The sequence below is a fragment of the Microtus pennsylvanicus genome, chromosome 6 (assembly GCF_037038515.1).
Source record: "Microtus pennsylvanicus isolate mMicPen1 chromosome 6, mMicPen1.hap1, whole genome shotgun sequence".
Taxonomy (NCBI): Eukaryota; Metazoa; Chordata; class Mammalia; order Rodentia; family Cricetidae; genus Microtus; species Microtus pennsylvanicus.
The window spans coordinates 15,570,400-15,590,126 of NC_134584.1; the positions used below are offsets into that span (position 1 = coordinate 15,570,400).

The following is a 19,727-nucleotide window of genomic DNA, read 5'->3' on the forward strand; positions in this document are numbered from 1 at the left end:
TCTGCAGTTCTCCTAGTGAGGCCGCCGCTAGGGGGCAGGTTAAGTAGTCACCTCATTACAGGGCAAGTTTTTGCTCCTACCTCTTTAGCATGGCTTAGGGTAAACCTGCCTTCCTGAAGGGTGGTCCCTTGGTCAGGAAATTGATCTGAATTTAATTAATTTTTTAATTAATTAATTTTAAGCATATAACAATAAAAATCATAAATATTGAGTAAATTCTCCACCATAAATGTAAGGCAGGCATGGACGACTTCACATGGTTGTCTGCAGCTGTTTTACATCTTTACACCCTCACAAAACACATATAACCACCCATCTATGTAGATGTTGTCAAAACATACAGTCTAGAGGCAAGGAGGGGGCTACACAAGGCTTAGAGAGGAAGGCTTAGCCAAGCCTAGACATACGCCTTGGAATTTCCTGCCATGGCTTTTAGGGCTTGTGTGCTCCAGGAATGTTGCAATTTCCCTTTCACGCAAGAGGCAGGTACCTCTGAATGGGCTAGACCAGAGCCCTGTGTATCAGAGCAATGGGGTTAACCCTCAGAGTCCTGGGCACAGAGGATGAATAACCCAGCGGCCCCAGGCAACAGGAGCTGATGTGTAGGTAACTGGTGACAACCGTGGCCAACAGGAACAAGTCCCAGTCTCATAGGAGTTGGTTCTTTCCACCACGCGGACTCGGGTCAAACTCAGGTTGTTAGGCTTGGAGGCAAAGGCCTACACTTGCTCATCAATTCTTCCGGTCCCTTGAGTGACATTTAAAAGAGATAACCAGAGCTGGGATTATGGCTCGGTAGCTAATTGTGTGTGCTGTGCAGGCAGGCAGGCATGCAGTCTCGAGTTCTGACCCCAGCGCTTGTTAAGTCTAACAAGGAGCTAGACTTGGTCATAGTATGCCGGTAACCTCAGTGCTTGGAGCAGACAGGCCGGAGAGGGAGCAGGCTTTCTGGATGCTGGTCTTATTTAAAGAGAATAAGGCAGAGTGATACAGCAGTACACAGCATGGCTTCTTCTGGTCTCCACAAGGATGGCACACCACTCATGCCAGTGAGTTCACCACACACACATACACACACATGCGCGTGCGCACACACATACACAGATACACAAAAGAAGATAACTAGTCTGGAGAAGACAGGTTATGTTTCATTTTTTTTGTTTGTTTGTTTTGTTTTTTTGGACAGGGTTTCACTATTGCAGCCTTTGGTTGGCCTCAAATTCACAGAAATCTGCCTACCTCTGCTACCTAGGATTGGGATTAAAGGGATGTGGCTGTTTCATATTTTAGTTTATTTTTTTTCGAGACAGGGTTTCTCTGTATATCTCTGACTGTCCTGGAACTGACTCTGTAGCCCAGGCTGGCCTTGAACTCACAAAAATCTGCCTGTCTATCTCCCGAGTGCTGGGATTAAAGACGTGAGCCGCCACTGCCTGGCTTTCATATTTTATTAATACAAATGAAATCTAGATGTGTCTGATCAGATGTCACCTAACCCGCTGTCCTCTAACCCTAAGCAGCCTCCACAGGGCAACACACTGCCTGGTGCGAGTGAATTTCATTTCAGCCGTTTCTACTGTCTTACAAACATGAAGCTAACCACCCACCCTGCTTGCCTCTTCTGTAGTTGCACATTATGTAGCAGAAGGAGGAGCAGCTCATCAACAGGGCTCTTGCCTGGCATGCACGAGGACTGGGGTTTAATCCCCAGCACCGAGAAAGCAAAACAAAATGACTACAGATCATCCAAGACATAAAATCATTTTATCCAAAAGCCTGGAGACTGAGGGGCAGGGAGAGGAGTGACCTCCACTCTATGAACTTTTTAAAGTAAAATGGCAAAAAAAAAAAAAAATGGTGAGCAAGCAAGGCGTCTGTGTGGACTGGCCGGCATCCTTGCTGATTTTGTTCAACCTGCAATGACAGAAAAATTCTGCACTTCATTCTTACGGGACCTTAGGTTCAACAAAGTATGATAATAGATTGTGTTTGGCCCAAACAAGTAATGTAGAATTCCAGAAAGAGTAATTCAAATATTAAGCTCCGATGTTTAAACTTTCTGCTTAGCTTTTTTCCGTGGGCAGATCTGCCATCTGTACATCCATGAAGATATGGTTCCAGAATGCCCATACCATGCAGAGATCTTGGTATCTGAGTAGGAGGCACCAACCCACAGCTGGAGGATGATTTGAGAAAGAGTGCTGGCATGACCAGAAAGCTAGGGTATCAAACCTGAGAAGGGGGGGTCATTTGACAGAGACAGCTGAGGTGAATCAACACGCTAATACGGCAAGACTCATACATATTACAGATGCCATTTCTATCTTGGCTTTCGTGAGGAGACACGTTTTGAGAAATATATTATTAAAACTTGGATAGCAGTGTTCTGGAATCCTGGAACCCATAACACTTCCCTCCTCAAATCTAGGCCCTCATCATACCAAACCAGTGACAGAAGATTGAGACATGGTAGCCAGGCATGGTGCAAGAAGCAGGCTTGGCTGATGCTGTGGGCAGTGGCCTCAGCTTCACCTTGGCTCCCTGGAGCTGTAGACTAGTTCTCACAGCAGGACGGACAGCCTCCCTGATACTCATCAGTCTGTCCTGTCTTTAATTCTGTTCAGGATAACCTCGGGCTTTTCTGAGGAATGTTAATGAAAGCCTTTCCAGATGAGATCTCACTTGCTAAAATATGGGGCAGGGAGAGATCACAGGCCCAGGATGCCCTGGGGGAGAGAGGCAGATGAGGTCCAGCAGGTTAGCCTTCAATCCAGAAGAGTCTCCCTGCTTTTAGGGGCAGTTTTTGGCCAGCTATTGCTATACCCTAGTATATCCCAACAGAAGGAAGCTGAAAGGGCACATCACCATCTAAATACAACCATTTAAATTCACCCGTCTTCTGTGAATTATCAATGTCTAAACTCAGCGGAGAGCTAAACTCTCTCCAGGCTGTCCCAAGCCCAGCAAGGCCAGGCTAGGCTGCAGACAACCTTCTATTAGGAGTGAGTTTTCAGCTTCATTGCAATTTGGCAGCAGGAAGACTCTCTCTCTCTCTCTCTCTCTCTCCTCCCCCCATCCTACAAATATACAAGGGGGGAGTGCAGCGAAGGATGGGGGGGGGGCTGGTGGGCATAGAGAAAACCAACAGCAACACACACACACATACACACACGAGTTGGATGTGGGGGAAGGAGCCAAAAGCATAGCAACAACAGACAAGTATACAAAAGGCACAAAGGATCCCCAATTATTCAGACTTGAATGACTATCCTGGGGTCTAAACAATTGGTGGCAGGAGGGAAGGCTGCTAATCCCCAGACACATGCTGCATGGCCTCACACACCTGGTCACTCTGTGACTCCCGAAAGCAAGTCCCTTCAATTCAATTCTAATCCAGTTCTTTAGTCAGCCCACAGACTTTGTTAGCTATTGTGGTCATCTTTTTTGGCCACAGAACCTGTAAAAAAAAACAAACCTCTAGAATCTGTCCAAGCCACCCAACATCTCCATCCTGAGGCTATGCAAACACTTCCACAGATATTTAAATACATCTCCAGTTTCACATAAGGAACCCAACAGAAGAGGATGAGGTGAGATGAGCGGCCTTTATCCCTCCCTGGATGTGTCCTGCCAGGGACACACACGGAAGAAGGGGTGGGCAGATGCAAGAATCCCTGTGGAAAGTTCTGGATTTGTCTTTAGACTAAAACCTTTTGTGAGAAATCCCAAGCGAGGGTCGGTGTGGTATTGTATGTTTCCCAGTACGCGATGGGCAGGAGCAGAACAATATTCTTGACGGAACTGAATGGATGCTAATCAGGTCATTACTTGCTATCTCCATATTCTAATTAGCATTCTTTACACTCATAAACCACACCTACAGTTTAGGTCACAGACAAGTTAGCTCTTGTGTCAAGGCCTTCATATTCTAGTGCTCTTAAAATGGTATCGAGAGATTTCTTACAAGCTCTCCCTTGGCAAGTGACTAACTAGTGTCCGCAGTAAGTCAGGAGGACACGAGCCCATGAGCCAAGGTAAACAGAGAGCGGCGTTGGATCACTTTGTAAAGTACAAAATTCCAAGCAATTGGGCACAATCAAATCTCAGCATGGAAAAATAACAAGAAAAAGGAAGTAATTCCTTCAATTCTGGCTGCAGATGGGCTTCAAGATTTATAATATCGTCTGAAGGAAAAATGAACTTTGTGCCATCTAAGAACAGAAACCATCAAGGATGGAAATTTCCCAAAATGACATTTTTGTCTGAGGAAAGTCAACATGAGGGCACATTCCTGTTTCACGGAATCTGAGATACTAATACTGATAGAGCTGCCCAGGACTGTCTCATGGCTGGAAGGAAATGGTTCAATTAAACTATGGTGCACCAGAAATCCAATGGGCACCCAACTCCTAGACTCCAGCTGAGAAAAAAACTGACAGGCTCAAAGGGTGAGATGTGGCATTATCAGCCCTACCGCACGGAAGAGCAACACTGCCTAATTAGGCCACTCCTGCCAGAACACACCAGAACACATCTGTGACTGTATGTGGAAACAACACAACATTAAGTCAGAGCCCAAAGTCAAACAAGGACACTGTTAGCAGCAGCTGGAAGGCTGGGAGAATAAAACCCAAGCTCTTTTTTTTTTTTTTAAAGATTTATTTATTTATGTTATGTGTATGAGTGCTCTATCTGCATGTGCACCTTTATGACAGAAGAGGGCACCAGATCCCACTATAGACAGTTGTGATTGCTGGGAACTGAACTCAGGACCTCTGGAAGAGCAGTTGGTGCTCTTAACTACTGAGCCATCTCTCCAGCCCCCAAACCCAAGTTCTAAGGGGACAAAGGCGAGGTCAGATTTCGCATCTTCATCTTTTCTATTCTTTCACAAGACAGAGTTCTAGAAATTACTGCATGGGGGTTGGGGTGGGGGGTAAGTCTCTCTCAAAAGAAGGGTTCTAAAGAGGTTTGCTTGCCAAATGAAAATTAACTCCATAACATTTTGTATGGGCTTAAAATGTAGCTCGGTTGATACAGTGTTTGCCTAGCATGCACGAGGCCCTGGGGAATCCCTAGCACAGCATAAAACTGGATGTGATGTACACACCTGCAATTCCAGCCTTCAGGAGGCTGAGGCAGGAGGATTAGAAGTTCAAGTCCAGCCTATGCTACATAGCGAGTTCAAAGAAAGAATGGAGTTCATGAGACGATATCTCAAAAAACAAAGCAACCCCATACACCCACACATTTGTGACAAGTTCTCCTTTTAGCTTTTAATTCTCTTGGTGAAGAGCTTCTCTTCTTTATTTTTTTTTATTTATGTATTTTTATGTAGATTGGGATTTTGCCTGCATGTATGTCTGTGTGATGAGGCCAGAACTGGAGTTACAGCTGTGAGCTGCCATGTGGGTGCTAGGAATTGAACATGGGTCCTTCAGAAGAACACGCAGTGCTCTTAACCACTAAGCCATCTCTCCAGCCCCAGCAGCTTCTCCTTTTTAAACTGCTTCTAATTGAGTCATGATATTTAAAAAGATCTAGCCTTAAGTTGCCTTGTTATCAAAGTACTTAGAATAGGTCTGGAGAGATAGGTCAGTGGTTAAGAGCAATTATTGTTCTTGCAAAGGACCCATGACCTATTCCAAGCATCTATATGTTAGCCCGTAACTCCAGTTTCAGGGAATCAGATGCCCTCTTCTGACCTCTGAGGGCACCAGGCACTCATGTGTACAGACATACATGTAGGCAAAATATCCATACACATAAAACAAGTTAGTCTACCTTCTTTTTAATTTAAAAGATAAAATACTGAAAACATTGTTACTTAGTGATGTGGGAGGGTCTTCTGTTTTGTGTTGATTTCATTGGTTAATAAAGAAACTGCCTTGGCCATTTGATAGGCCAGCCCTTAGGTGGGTGGAGTAGACAGAACAGAATGCTGGAAGGAAGAGGGAAGTGAGACAACCACCATGCCTCTCCTCTCTGAGCAGACGCCATGGAGCCAGCCGCCAGGTCAGACATGCTGAATCTTCCCTGAGAAGCCACGACCTCGTGGTGCTACAGAGATTATTATAAATGGGTTAATCAAGATGTGAGAGCTAGCCAATAAGAGGCTAGATATAATGGGCCAGGCAGTGTTTAAATGAATACAATTTGTGTGTTGTTACTTTGGGTAAAGCTAACCGGTGGCTGGGAGCTGGGAGGCGGAAGCGGCCTGCAGCTCCTTCTATAACGTAGGTTATAATCTTCTCCCCAGAGTTAAACAATAAAACTAAAAAAGAAAACTTAAAACAAAAATAAAAACAAAATAGGGGCTGAGAGATGGCTCAGAGGTTAAGAGCATTGACTGTTCTTCTAGAGGTCCTTCCTGAGTTCAGTTCCCAGCAACCACGTGGTGATTCACAACCATCTGTAATAAGATCTGGTGCCCTCTTCTGGCCTGCAGATGTTGTATACATAATTAATAAATAAATCTTTAAAAAATTAGCTACAACAGAAAACATACTAAATGCTTTTTCTTTTTTGCATTTTGGAGCTGGAGCCAAGCATTTAGAACCAAATAATAAAGAAACCATGTCGGCCTTATACTTATACTTATCAAAGTAGGATTTCCTAAATCTAGATGGCAGCACTGAAAAGCTGACTCACAGGCTCAGAGGATGAAGGGTTCCCACTTCCTGTCAGGTTACAAGAATGCCACATCTGTTTTCAACCATGATGAAGAATTCTGGAGAAACCAAATCTAAGCGTAACCACTCCCAGAGGCTGTCCTTAGAAGACCACAGGCTGGACTGCTCCTGGACTGTCCTTCAGGAGAGCCCACTCTGGTCCTTCAGAAGCCTTACCTTCTTCGTGTTGGGCTTGATGCAGCGCACAAAGAAGGGATTAGAGGAGCTTAGAGTTGCCATTAAGGAATGCAGGGAGTCCTGTCAGAGAAAGAGGACAGGTGGGTTTAGTCAAAATAAAACAAAAAATAACAAACCAGAGAAATGAGCCTTTTTCGTTTTAAATGACCTCACCATAACATAAAACAAGGCAAAGGATCTCACTTAGATATTTAGAGTCTAGGCTTGGCGCACATAGCTCTGACTCAAGTCCTATTGCGTTCCTCTACTTCCCCAGATCTTAGTTCCCGCCTCCATAGACACAGCGATATTGTACTCAGAGGGTGAGGCAAACACCGGCACAGCAACGGATGCAGAGCGCTTGTTTCAGCGGCTGGCACAGAATAAGTATTCATCGATGGGGCCTGGCATTGCCACATCTTCCCTGTGTAAAGCCTGCACTGCACACTACAGTCCCAGGGCTGTCAAGCAAGCTGAAGTGTTCTTCCCTCCGCTCAGCCTCCAGCAGCACAGCCCTGTGCACCCCAGAGAGCAGCCTCCCAGGGTGGATTTTATCAGTGTCTCTTGACTGACAGGATACCATTGCCCCTTGAGTCAGGGTTTTCACTGAAGGACAAACAGATAATTAAATGAGGGGGTGGTGACCTTCCCAGGCTCTACTTCCAATGACAGAAAATGTTTACACATTCAAGATGCTGGTGCTCCCATTTCCCTTCAATTTGGGTAACTGGCATCACTGTTATTTGGGCATAGGATGGTCATTATTTCCAGATATGATGCTGTAATATATATATATATGAAAACATATTTTATATATTATATAGTGCTTTATATGATAGTGCTTTCATATATGTGTGTGTGTGTGTGTGTGTAAATGGGGAAAAAACAGACATGGGAAGAAATATGCCCTATTTTCACATGAAATGTTAAATACAATAACATTTAAATGACCTCACCATAACATAAAACAATTTTGTTGAGGAGGACAAAATGAGCCTTCTGAAGAAGATATGCTATTTCTTTTCCTTTCCATTCTTTCTTTTATGTTTTTGTTTGTTTGTTTGTTTGTTTGTTTTTCAAGACAGGGTTTTTCTATGTAGCCCTGGCTGTCCTGGAACTTACTCTGTGAATCAGACTGGCCTCAAACTCACAGAAATCCATTTGTCTTTGCCTCTTGAGTGCTGGGCTTAAAGGTGTGCACCACCACTTCCTGGCAAGATGTGCTTAGAATTAAATAGCTTTCGCTTAGTTAATTAAAGACATATTTCCATGCATTGTGCAAAAATACATATATTAGTACATTTATAAGTTATATACACACATATTTGCCTTTTAAAAATATTTCAATGTTCTATACACACATTTCAAATTCTCCTGTACACAGATCTGTATATACATCTCTTTTATAGATATATTAAGTGTTCCAAGTTCATCCTGTGGTAAACCATCAGGATAATAACCTACTAACCATGCTGTTGCAAATACTAGTGCCCAAACACTTGAGCACGGGCAGTCTACACAGTCCTTCTCAAAATAAAGTGAGATCTGAAGGCATGAAATAGTTCTACTTTCTGTTGCTGTTTGTTTTTCTGGTTTTCTGCTTTTTTTCCAAACAGGGTTTCTCTGTGTCACAACCCTAGCAATCTTAGAACTCGCTCTGTAGACCAGACTGGACTTGAACTCACAGAGATTCACCTGCTTCTGTCCTGGGATTAAAAGTGTGCGCTAACACTACCTGGCCAAAATATTTCTACTTTAATGACATTAGTAATTATAATTATCGTGCCACTAGAGGGAAAGAATAGTATAATTTAATTTATAAAATCCAAAGAAAAGTCTAAATATTCATGTGTATACCTTTTTTGGTTCTTTTTTTTTTTTTTTTGAGTGTTGGAAATGAAACCAAGGTCTTTAAGCATGATTAAAAGAACAAAAAAAGCAAAAAGCAAGTATATCCTTAAGCCCAAGATGTGTACCTGTGAAGCTCTGCCTGCCTTAAAAATGTGACAGAACAGAAACCAGGTCCAGTCTCCCCACAACTCTCAAACACCCCACTCCTGCCTCAGTTCTTTGGATCACAGAAACAACAGATTGATGCAAGCCAGTGGTGCAGACTGACCTTGAACTGTGAGCTGACGGTGGGCCGCCGGTGTTTGCTTCCGCATTTCAGGGTGTCCTGGTTGTTGCGGCTCGAGACGTGTTCAAAAAGGTCATAGATGAAGTCAAACCTGTGTGAAGGACGGGCAGGACTGTGAGGGGAGCGCACGCGGGTGTCAGGTGCCTGGCCAGTGTAATTACAGTGGATTTCCACAACGATAATTAACGCCGTACACCGAGGCCTGCCGAGCTGCAACAGCACGTGAAAGATTCAGCCAACCAGCGCCTGGCGGCTGGAGGCAGTCCTGGGAGCACTAGAGTCCTCCACCAGAGGGAGGGAATGAAAAGACAATGGCCTGGGGTGGGGTATCACTGAGGGACAGGCCTGTCGGGAGAACCCCCTGAACTCCTCACTGCCGCTAAGGATGTAGGGGGAACAGATTCTAGGTCCTCCCATTGAAATCAATGCTCCAAAAGCTCAAGTCCCTTATTTATGATAGGGCAAGGTTTACATAGGGAACATACACATTGTCCCAAGCACTAAGCCATGTCTAGATTGTTTACAAGGGACGTTTCCTTGAGTCGGTAAAGTGCCGTTGTTTAGGGAGTAATGGCGACGACAGAAGTCTGTACATCTTCAGCACAGCCACTGGCTTTTTTTATTTTAATAAATATGTTCAGTCAATAGTTGATTAACACAATGGAGGAACTAAAAGACGCAGAGCTGTTGGGTTATGCCCCTTGTTTAGTGTTGTGAAGGTTCAATCAGAGAAGTGTTGGGAGCAAGGCAGATAAAGGTTCAAATTCTGCCTCTTCTAGTTCCCGGATGTGTCACAAATGCAAGATGCTCCATCTCTCTCTTAAGGACTCAAGAATAAAATGAGGAAATACAGTCCAGGGCTAGAAGACCAGCACCTGGGTCTTAGCCAGTACTGATCCCAGCTCTATTATATTAGTCAGTTTCTTAAAACACTGCCACTATTAATAAATCAAAAAACTTCCCAATAACTCGTTGTATTCTGGGCACAGAGGACATTAGGTGCTATAAAACTGGAAGGTTGATGGCTTCACTGTCACCAGGAAAGGTAGAAGAGCCATCCGGCAGGGGGCGATGGCCAAAGAGGTCAAAGGTGAAGGGCGAGAGCAAAGAGAGAGGCTCCCCCATTTTCTAAAAGGAAACTCCAGGCTGCAGCAGCGAATTCAGCACCCCTGTCCTAGCACCCCTTTTAACGGAAGGGCAGCGACAGCTGGTGACCCTGGTCCACTATCCAGCCTGTGAGCTAGCTTTTCACCAGAACAAAACATTTCCGCTTCAAACCAGCAGGTGGCTTGGATTTAAATGTATCCTTTTAAGGCGACCAGTCAAGACCGCTTTGACAGGTAACGAGCTGTGCGGTTTCCCAGCACCGTGTATTTTCTGCACGGCTGAAAACTCATCTACAAATAGAAATAGCTGATAATAGTTTAAGTGGTGTGTTTTCACATGCGAACAGAAACTCGAAGATCAAAAGTTTCAGATTCGGGATCAGCTTGGCTCCCTTCATCCCAATTCATAGCTGGCTAAGCGACAGGATGGCCACCTGGTATTTACACTCTGAGAAACAGCGTGGCTCTTTAACAATTGTCTACTTCCTTCCGTAGATATTAAAAGTTTATTTCTGTATATATTCATGCTAGATCCTCCAAAGGTTTGGAAAGCCTACAAGAAAGGGCTTTGTCTCAAATTCTTTCTCTTTCACCAAGTTGCTAAGTTGCTAGACAATAGGGAACTTCCTGGCTTCATGGATACAAATAGCTGAACTAACCATTAAACTTTCTAGAGGTTTGCCTTAACTCTCGATGGTGTGTACGAACAGTTCCTGAATACAAGAATGTGTAATACGTTTATAATTCTGGCTGCATTAATACTTGCTTAACTTTCTTTACATCTCACAACGAAGAGAAACAGGATCCTATAAAACCAACCTGACATTAAGACAGCTCCATGGCCGCAGTGGGGAAAGCAGGCTGGACTGGTCAGGAGCAGGTTTCTGAGTCATACGTACTTCTTAGCTAAGCTTGGCGCTACCAGCTCAGATACAACCCTCAGCAACTACTTACCTGCTCCCAGCCTCAGTTTCCCTTCCTGTAACAGCAATGAGGAGAGCATCTACTACAGGGCTTTGCTGTGGTTTCTACTCATTAAGCGGTAGTCCTTGCTACTACAGTGCATCCCTAAAGTCACCGAGGCAATGCGACCTGGAGAAGACGTTAAGTTAATGCTCCCACAATAGCAGCCACAAATTACTGACATGTGCTGGGTGTCGGGAGGCAGAGGCGGGCAGATCTCTGTGAGTTGCAGGCCAGCCTGGTCTACAGAGTGAATTCTAGGATAGGCTCCAAAGCCACAACGAGAAACCCTGTCTCGAAAAACCAAAACCAACCAACCAATCAACAAAAACTACTGACAGCTGCACAAAAGGCAATTTGACTTCCTAGAGGAGACCCCACGTACCTGCTTTCCCTCAGCAGGTTGAGAAGATCGTCTCTAAAGGTGTCCCTGTTCTTTTCCAGGATGCCTCGGACATCATACTGCACCTTGTTTCAAAAACAAAACAAGAGACAGTGTCATAATCTGGATCACCTATGGGTTAAAGTTAGAATCCAACAACACTAATTGCAAAAATTCTACATACTCATAGAAACTGAACAATTCTCAACATAATTACCCCTGGATCAAGGAAAAATAAAGGAAGCCTTCCTAGAATTTAATGGAAATGAATGCATGACATACCCAATTCTTTGGGATACTTTGAAAGCAGTACTAACAGGAAAATTCACAGCACTAAGTGCCTACATAAAGAACCTGGAGAAATCTCACACTACCATCTTAACAGTTTCAAGTTACGAGTCCTGAGTCCTGAGATCATGGGCAGAAGTCACCATACCTAGCTAGTAACTTCTGTAAAAGCTAGACTCATGAAAAGCAATCATTTTAACAAAGCTGTGTTTGGCTTCTCAAACAACTACTTCTTGTTAGTACTATGTGGGCAAATATCAATAAATACCCTGTTTTATTTGCTAGTTTGTTTCTGTTGGTCTAATGCAGCTCAGGCTCACCCCACACATTCCTCTATACGTAGAAATGACCGTGGATGAAACCCCCAGAAACACAACCGTGTGCCTGGCTTGACCATTCTACACAGGTTACGTGAAACATTAACGAAATAGGATCCTATAAAACCAGACCTGACATTAAAACAGCTCAATGACTGTGGACAGTTCGGAATGTTGTAGGTAGGGAGCCTAATTACAAATTATCACAGGCTATCTTGGCCTCTTGAATAGCCATTATCCTCCTCTGAGTGTGACTTAATGTCCTTATGACCGACATATGGAACATTTTGGGATGCATTAATTCAACAGGTCACCAGCTCCCACCAACAGGAAAGCTCAGAATGGCCTCTGAGCAGCCAAGGTCTGGAGCAGAGGCTCTCTGAATTCTTTGCTGTTCCTACCTGCCTGGCATTCCTATCAAGGTATTTAAAGAGAGTCTTGATTTGTGATTTTCTCTGTTCTGTTACTACAAAATTTCATGGAATCTGATGTTTGGGGTAACCTACACTGGTGTTCCCAGGTATGGTGATTCATACTTGGCTTCAGATTAAGACTTCCTCTTGCCCCTCTGAGGTGAGAACTGTATTTTGGCATGGATATGCCCTTTAACTTCTGATCTTCCTGCTTCCACCACCCTGATGTTTCAGGTGTGCGCCAGCATGCCTGGTTATGTGGTACTGGGCATTGAACTTGAGGTTTTCTTTTAAACTTTATTTAACCTTATTTCATGTACATTGGTATAATGGTGTCAGATTCTCAGGAACTGGATCTTCAGACAGCTGCAAGCTGCCATGTGGGTGCTGGGAATTGAACCCCGGTCCCCTGGAAGAGCAGTCAGTGCTCTTAAAAACTGAGTCATCTCGCCAGCCCCGAACTTGAGGTTTTTCATAGTCACAGTAAGAGCAGTGGCAAGTCAGCAACATCCCAACCCTCCACAGTATCTTAAGAAGTTACCTCTCCAGCATAGTGCTTCACTCCGAAATTGTTGACCGCAACTCGGGGCTTCACGTAAAAGTGGTTGTTCTAATGTAAAAAAACATACAAACATGAAGGTCTTATTTTATTCATTGATTTCCTTTGACATCTTGGAAAATCCACATTAACACAATGGCAAAGATAGCCACATTTCATCAGAGTTTTGGCATATGGCAAGGGATGGGCTCCCAACCATTGCTCTCAATGTGTTATGACGATAGCTTAAACATTCCAGTTTTCCGCTTATGAAATAAACTTGGGCACATTCTGTCCAGCTTCCCCAAAGCTAACTTTTCCCACTTAGATCTAATAAGTACATGAGGAGAAAAGCTTCAATTTCAGGGACACAGAACATAAAATGTGGGAGGCGTAGTAGGGCCAGCAGCCCGGGCACCTCACTCATCATTTTAACGCTCGGATCTGCTGCTCAGACAAAAACGAGAAAGGCTGGCAGGTTTTGACATACAGCGTGTTGATTGTGTAACTTCTCCAACAAGGTACTGTCTGTGGCTTGCGGAAAATGGCTCTCTTCATTGATCAAGGCAAGCAGGCCGAGTTTCTACAAGAGGAGAGACAAAGGGTGAATGAATGAAGTGTGGGATGTCTGTCTCTCAAACCACTTCAGAGATCCAACCCAGTCAGTGCTTAAAAACAGAAACATCACCGTATTCTCTGGGGCTGAAAAATTCAGAAAGAAACACACCAAGAAAACCAATGAAGTTCTAGTTGTCTTTGCAAAACTGGGACCCACTGAAATGCTATGGATAAACTTCCAGAACTGGCAAGCCCACCAGTGCTGTGGACAAGGATTTGCTGGCACTTAACATCTGTGAGGCCAGTTCACACACACTGTTGATTCTGAAATACTGAGTTCGGCGAGACAATAGCCTGGCAGCAGCCAAGTATTAAATCCAACTCCATGGTGCATTCGCATTCAGGTTTCCAAATGGCCCATTGTGTTCTAAACATTCACATCTTTGATGTGCGTGTTTGCACAAGCTATTTTGTTCACACAACCATGAATCACCCCAGCTGGCCACCCTTGGGACTGCAACCACTCCTTCTCCAGCTCCAGCTCCCCATTACCTTCTCAATCAAGTCGAGGCACTCTCCATTGTCTATCCAGTCAATGTCTTCCCACAGGAGCCCTTCTCTGGCGGAAAGAAGAAAGAGGGCCGTGGGAAATCAAGATACACCTCATGCTAACTTAAATACTGATCAAAACCAAAAATATTTTTGAAGTAGAACCTTTGTGTGCTTACCTGCTATATTCTAGTTGCTCTAAAGAAAAAATATGCTTGTTGAAGTATTCTTGAAGCTTCTCATTTGCATAGTTGATATTGAACTGTTCAAAGTGGTTAACCTAAGGATGGAGATACAGCGAGTGAGTTCTTCAGGTCCCTCAAGGGTACACATAGAAGCGACAGAGGGGCAAGAGAGAAGAAAGGGCTGCAGAGAAAAACACCCACGGCTGCTTTAGGGAACATCCTGGTCTCTGCAGGCGTACCTCGAAGTTTTCAAATCCAAAGATGTCAAGGATGCCGATGGATTTGAAGTCCTCTTTGCCCTTGATCCGGCTGTTGATCTTCTTGATTATCCACTCAAAGCAGCGTGCATAAAGTGCCATGGCCAAGGAGTCTCTGCTATCTATTGCCTGGAGGGGAGAAGACAGTGGCAGAAGGCATACCCAGCCTGTCCCACCCCACTGGGGGATACAGTGCTCTGGGGAATATTTCATATTTTGACTATGAGCTAGACGTTTAAAGGGTTCATTGTGGTCACACAACGCAAAGCGAGACCTAGATCAAAAACCCCAAAGATGTCATTTGGGACAAGTTTCAACGGCACTGAGGGCAGGGGCCATACCTGCTGAACGCTGAGAGGCGTGAGGATCTCTTCTCCCCTGAGGAACATCGATCTCTGGGTCAGAGCATCTGTGAGCTGTGTTGGGTCCAGCCCAAGTAACTCCGCAGACCTACCCAAAGCTGGAAGTGAAGAAGGAGGCAGAGATGAACCCACTGTCCCTCAAACACACCAGAGGCTGGACCCTAGCTGGGTTCAAATCCAACCACATACAGCAACACCAGAAAGCAGAGGACATTCCGCAGCTCCTCAGGCAGAGTTGATGGATGCAGCTCACTGCTAAGTTAATGACTCCCATAGCAATCCCATGTTAGGAGAGCAGAAGGACCCAATACCAGAGCAAAGTGATGGCCGGTGACCCTGAGAGGCTGACGAGGTGTGTGACTATTTTCACTGGTAGCACTCAAGTATGACCGGCTTTGCCACTACAGATCTCTCACCAGAACAAAAATGCTTTTAAGAGGTTTCAAGACACAGGGGCATCTTAACAAACTGAATTTAAAAGCAGATACAAGCTGTTGGGGTTGGAGAAATGGCTCAGTAGTTAAGAGTACTTGCTGCTCTTGCAGAGGACCTGAGTCTGATTCTCAGCACCCACTGTAGGTAGATCACAAGCATCTAGCTTAGTGAAGAAACCTGCACTCAGACTGTAACATAAACAGGTACACATACACATACAATAAAAATATACAATAATTTAAAAGGGACAGAAAATCTGCCTTTTATGATGCAGGACATTAAAGAAAGTTGCTATAGCTGGGCAGTGGTGGTGCATACCTTTAATCCCAGCGTCCAGGAGGCAAAGGCAGGTGGATCTCTGTGAGTTCGAGACCAGCCTGGTCTCCAAAGCTAAAACCCTGTCCTCAATAAACAAAAACAAACAACAACAACAAAGTCACTACAGACAGAGACCGTTGCAGAAAAGCAGAATTGGTCAAAGTTCTGGGAGCAATGCACCATGCCCAAATGCAATGGAGACATCTCCAACACAACTCATTCATCCAGTGCTCGGGCACATCAGGGAAAAGGAGGTGGAAAGAGAGTTCCCAGACAGCCAGAACTGCAGCACAGAGAGAATGGACATTTGCATTGCCCGAGGAGGCCAGAAGAGGGCACTGGGTACTCTAGAACTTGGTTACAAAATGCAGACCCTCTCAAAAAGCCCTCAGTCTCTTGATCTCTAAACCATTTCTCCCTCTATGACCCTAAACAAAGGTCTTGGCTTCTAGGATGTTGAAAGGAACTAGGTGGGGTCAAACACCCGATAACCATTGCCCAAGGAAGGGGCTCCCAGACAGGCATTGTGATCCCAAACACATCCCGTTTCCCGTTTCTGCAACGCCGCTTATTGTCTCCATCAGAAAACTCAAAATGCTTCTACGTACATATTTAAAAGCACCTCAACTGGCATTTTATACAGACAACAAACTCCAAGGTATTCTACCAAAAGAGAGTCCTAAGGGAAAAGGGATAGGAGGAGGATCGCCTCTGGCAGGGCTGGGCTATGGACCCAGCATCTGCACAGCGAGCCAACAGTCTGATGGACTGTCATGAGGCACCACAATTCCATAACTCTAAAAACCAAGACAAAGTGGGACACTCACTGACAGACTTAACACTTTTCATATATCAAGAGCTTATTGTTCATATTCTACTTATTTGGTCCATTTTACTTCCTAGTAAGAATAAGAACAGACCCCAACTCAATTCTGGAACGTTCCGAAGGCTTTGACCATTGCCCTGACACTTCACATCACAGGTGAAGCTCCACAGCTCCGGACCTGGACATGGCACAGTTGCAGACATGTGCTTAGCATGGGAGAGTGGGTGAGAACATAGGTTCAGGCCCCAGTGTCAAAGAGAGGGGAAATCTGAAGCGCTACTCTCTAGGGGAAAACACGTAGCTCTACTCTAGGCACCAGAAAACTTTCTATAAAGAACGGTGCGGAGGCTGGAGAGATGGCTTAGCGGTTAAGAGCATTACCTGCTCTTCCAAAGATCCTGAGTTCAATTCCCAGCAACCACATGGTGGCTCACAACTATCTGTAATGAGGTCTGGTGCCCTCTTCTGGCCTTCAGGCATACACAGAGGCAGAATATTGTATACACAATAAATAAATAAATATTTTTAAAAAAAGAAAGAAAATTAAGAACCGTGTGTCAGTCGCGTGGTGGTGCAAGTCTTTAATCCCAGCACAGGATTCGAGAGGCAGAAGCGGGAGGATCTCTATGATTTCAAGGCCAGCCTGGTCTACAGAGCTAGCTCCAGGATAGTCAGGACTATAGAGAGACCCTGCTTCAAAAAACAAAAACAAACAGACAAACAGACAAAAATGGCTTGTCTCACCTGTTTTGAAGGAAACCTGCGCCCCTCCAGCAGTGATGAATTCTATGTTGCCGAGGTGCAGTATCCCAGCCAGCAACCTCAAAACCTCACGAACTTCCTCCTTGCTGAACTGCATGACTTCCATTGCCGTCTAGAAGAAAACACAAACTGCTCATGATTAAGTTACATTAATAGGTATGGTTTCAAGAACAAAAAAAAAAACCATGATAATCACTGACTTTAACAATGCTGCATAGTAAAAAAATAAAATAAAAAATTAAAAATTAAAAAAGGGCAGAAATGAAGACTGCTGAGCATCCAGCAATACATGACCACACGTCTGTGACAGACAGCCTCTTGCTTCCATTACTAAACAACATCCGAGGAATCACTGTCATGTCAACAAAACACCTCTCTCCTCCAACAGGAAAGTACAATGAACACTGCTTTCTTTACAGAAACTGTAGGCAGGGGGACATACAAAAAGGGAGAGCAAAGAAATGTGGTTAAGAAATAAATAATCATCTCTTAGTCTCAAGATATTTATTTATTTATTTATTTATTTATTTATTTATTTTTCTCAAGACAGGGTTTTTCTGTAGCTTTGGAGTCTGTCCTTGAACTTGCACTTGTAGACCAGGCTGTCCTCAAACTCAGAGATCTGCCTGTCTCTGCCTCCCCAGTGCTGGGATTAAAGGTATGTACCACCACTGCCAGGCTGTCTCAAGACTTTTTAAACAAAATTAAAAACCAAGTCAGAAATGAATAAAATAATTACAAAGTACCTATGCTCTACAAACGTGGACTTCACTCCTTTCTGTGCGTTTATAGGTATTTTCTAAGCCAAAACCAATCACGGCACTGCATGCCTGCAATCCCAGAACTAGGGAGGCTGGAGAAGAACAATTACCACAAATTCAAGGCTAACCTGGGTCATGTGGCAGGACATCATCTCAAAAATCAAAAGAAAATCATGTGTTTTTATCTCCCCCAGTCAGTTTGACAAGGACCACAGAAATGAACATCTTCACTGAATCATGCTGGGTGATATTTGCACACTGCAAACCCCGAGTTTGCATTTGTGTTAATTAAATAAAATCAATGTTGGGTCAGGAGGACTAGTTGACATAAAGTAATCATAGAGCATTAGAGGGCATCCCGGAGAGATAGAGAGACAACAGGAAGTAGTAGGGCGGGGTTTGAAGCGGTGCGGCTTTTTCTGGTTTAGTGAAGCAGAAGCTCCGGTCTTTCAGAGATGCCAGCAAGGAGAGGTTAGCTAATTGTGACCCAGCCTTTCTGATCTGGCAGGTTTTTACCCAAGCCTTTGAATCTTGAGTCTTATTTATAAATAGAACAATAGAACCGCTGCTTGCAGGCACAGGGTTCCTGCCAGGCTGCTACTAGAGAAGCCGACTGGTATCTGGAGTTGCAATTGCTGCTGAGATAGCAGTAGATTAAGACACAGCCACTGTGCCGAAGCTAAAACAGAGTCGTCTACCTTGCTTCTAAAACACTAAAAGTAGTAAGATTTAAAAATATGTATGAACAGTAGCAAGCAATTCCTATCAGATGAAATAGTCTAAACACGCAGTTCATAACACAAAATTACCGGGGGCTGGGGAGAGCGCAGTGGGTGAAGCACCTGCAGTGCAAGCATTGCGCCTGCCATGCAAGCGCTGCACGTGCATTCAGATCCCCAGAACCAAAGTAAACGCTGGACATATTAAAGCAATATGCAGGTCCAGCGTGTTGGGGTGATGGCGTTGTGAGCCAGCAAGAGCTCATCTCAAACAAGGTGGACTGACACAGATGTTCTCTGAGCTCTACATGTGCACCATGACAGGCATGCAGCCACACTCCATGCAACTGTACATGTGCATGGGGGTGCGCACACACGCACACACATATAAATCTTAGATATCTTCTTAAAATACATATGAAGGTAGCGTATAAAAATACAAAATGGGACCGTTAATATATTCATTGTACTAATGAATTTTAACTTCTTTCGTTTCAAGTCTACCTCTAAAGGATTAGTAAAATAGACTATGGTGATAATGTTCATTGAATTAACCACAGGGAAATGTAATAGCTCCAACAATTATCACTAGCATGGGCAAGTGCCTTAAGACTCCTAGCAATAACCACTATTTACTTACCTTGCTGTCATTTATATAATTGTTTAACCAAGCAGGCTCCCATTCCCTTTGGCAGGAATAGCTGAGTTTAAGGCTATATATATTATCTCAATAATATGGCTCAAGACTGAAATAAAAATCCTGGGAAATTCTCACTATCAGCTTGGAATTGCTAAACACTTAGTTATAAAATGGGTACCGAATTACACAGAGTTTTTTTAATAAAAGCTTTTATTAAGCACATAAAGTAGATGCCTGTGGATGTGATGTGATGTGGTGTGTGTGTGTGTGTGTGTGTGTGTGTGTGTGTGTGTGTAGGGGTGTTATATGGCGCTAAATTCTGAAGCAGCACACTGTCACACTAGAAATAAGCGTGTCACAGTA

The 19,727-nt window shown here is 44.1% G+C and overlaps 1 protein-coding gene across 2 annotated transcripts in view; it reads right to left on the reverse strand.

Moving 5' to 3' along the window:
* The window catches only part of Myo10 (myosin X), a 198,946-nt gene that overhangs the window by 58,233 nt on the left and 120,986 nt on the right, over positions 1-19,727 (reverse strand). For both annotated transcript variants that reach the window (XM_075975824.1, XM_075975825.1), the window contains 10 exons: positions 17,227-17,356; positions 14,883-15,001; positions 14,524-14,670; positions 14,279-14,379; positions 14,103-14,169; positions 13,483-13,575; positions 12,996-13,064; positions 11,440-11,522; positions 8,968-9,076; positions 6,849-6,929 (listed from right to left, as the gene is read on the reverse strand). In XM_075975824.1, the coding sequence (XP_075831939.1) occupies positions 6,849-6,929; positions 8,968-9,076; positions 11,440-11,522; positions 12,996-13,064; positions 13,483-13,575; positions 14,103-14,169; positions 14,279-14,379; positions 14,524-14,670; positions 14,883-15,001; positions 17,227-17,356 (999 nt within the window). The remainder of the gene's footprint in view (positions 1-6,848; positions 6,930-8,967; positions 9,077-11,439; positions 11,523-12,995; positions 13,065-13,482; positions 13,576-14,102; positions 14,170-14,278; positions 14,380-14,523; positions 14,671-14,882; positions 15,002-17,226; positions 17,357-19,727) is intronic.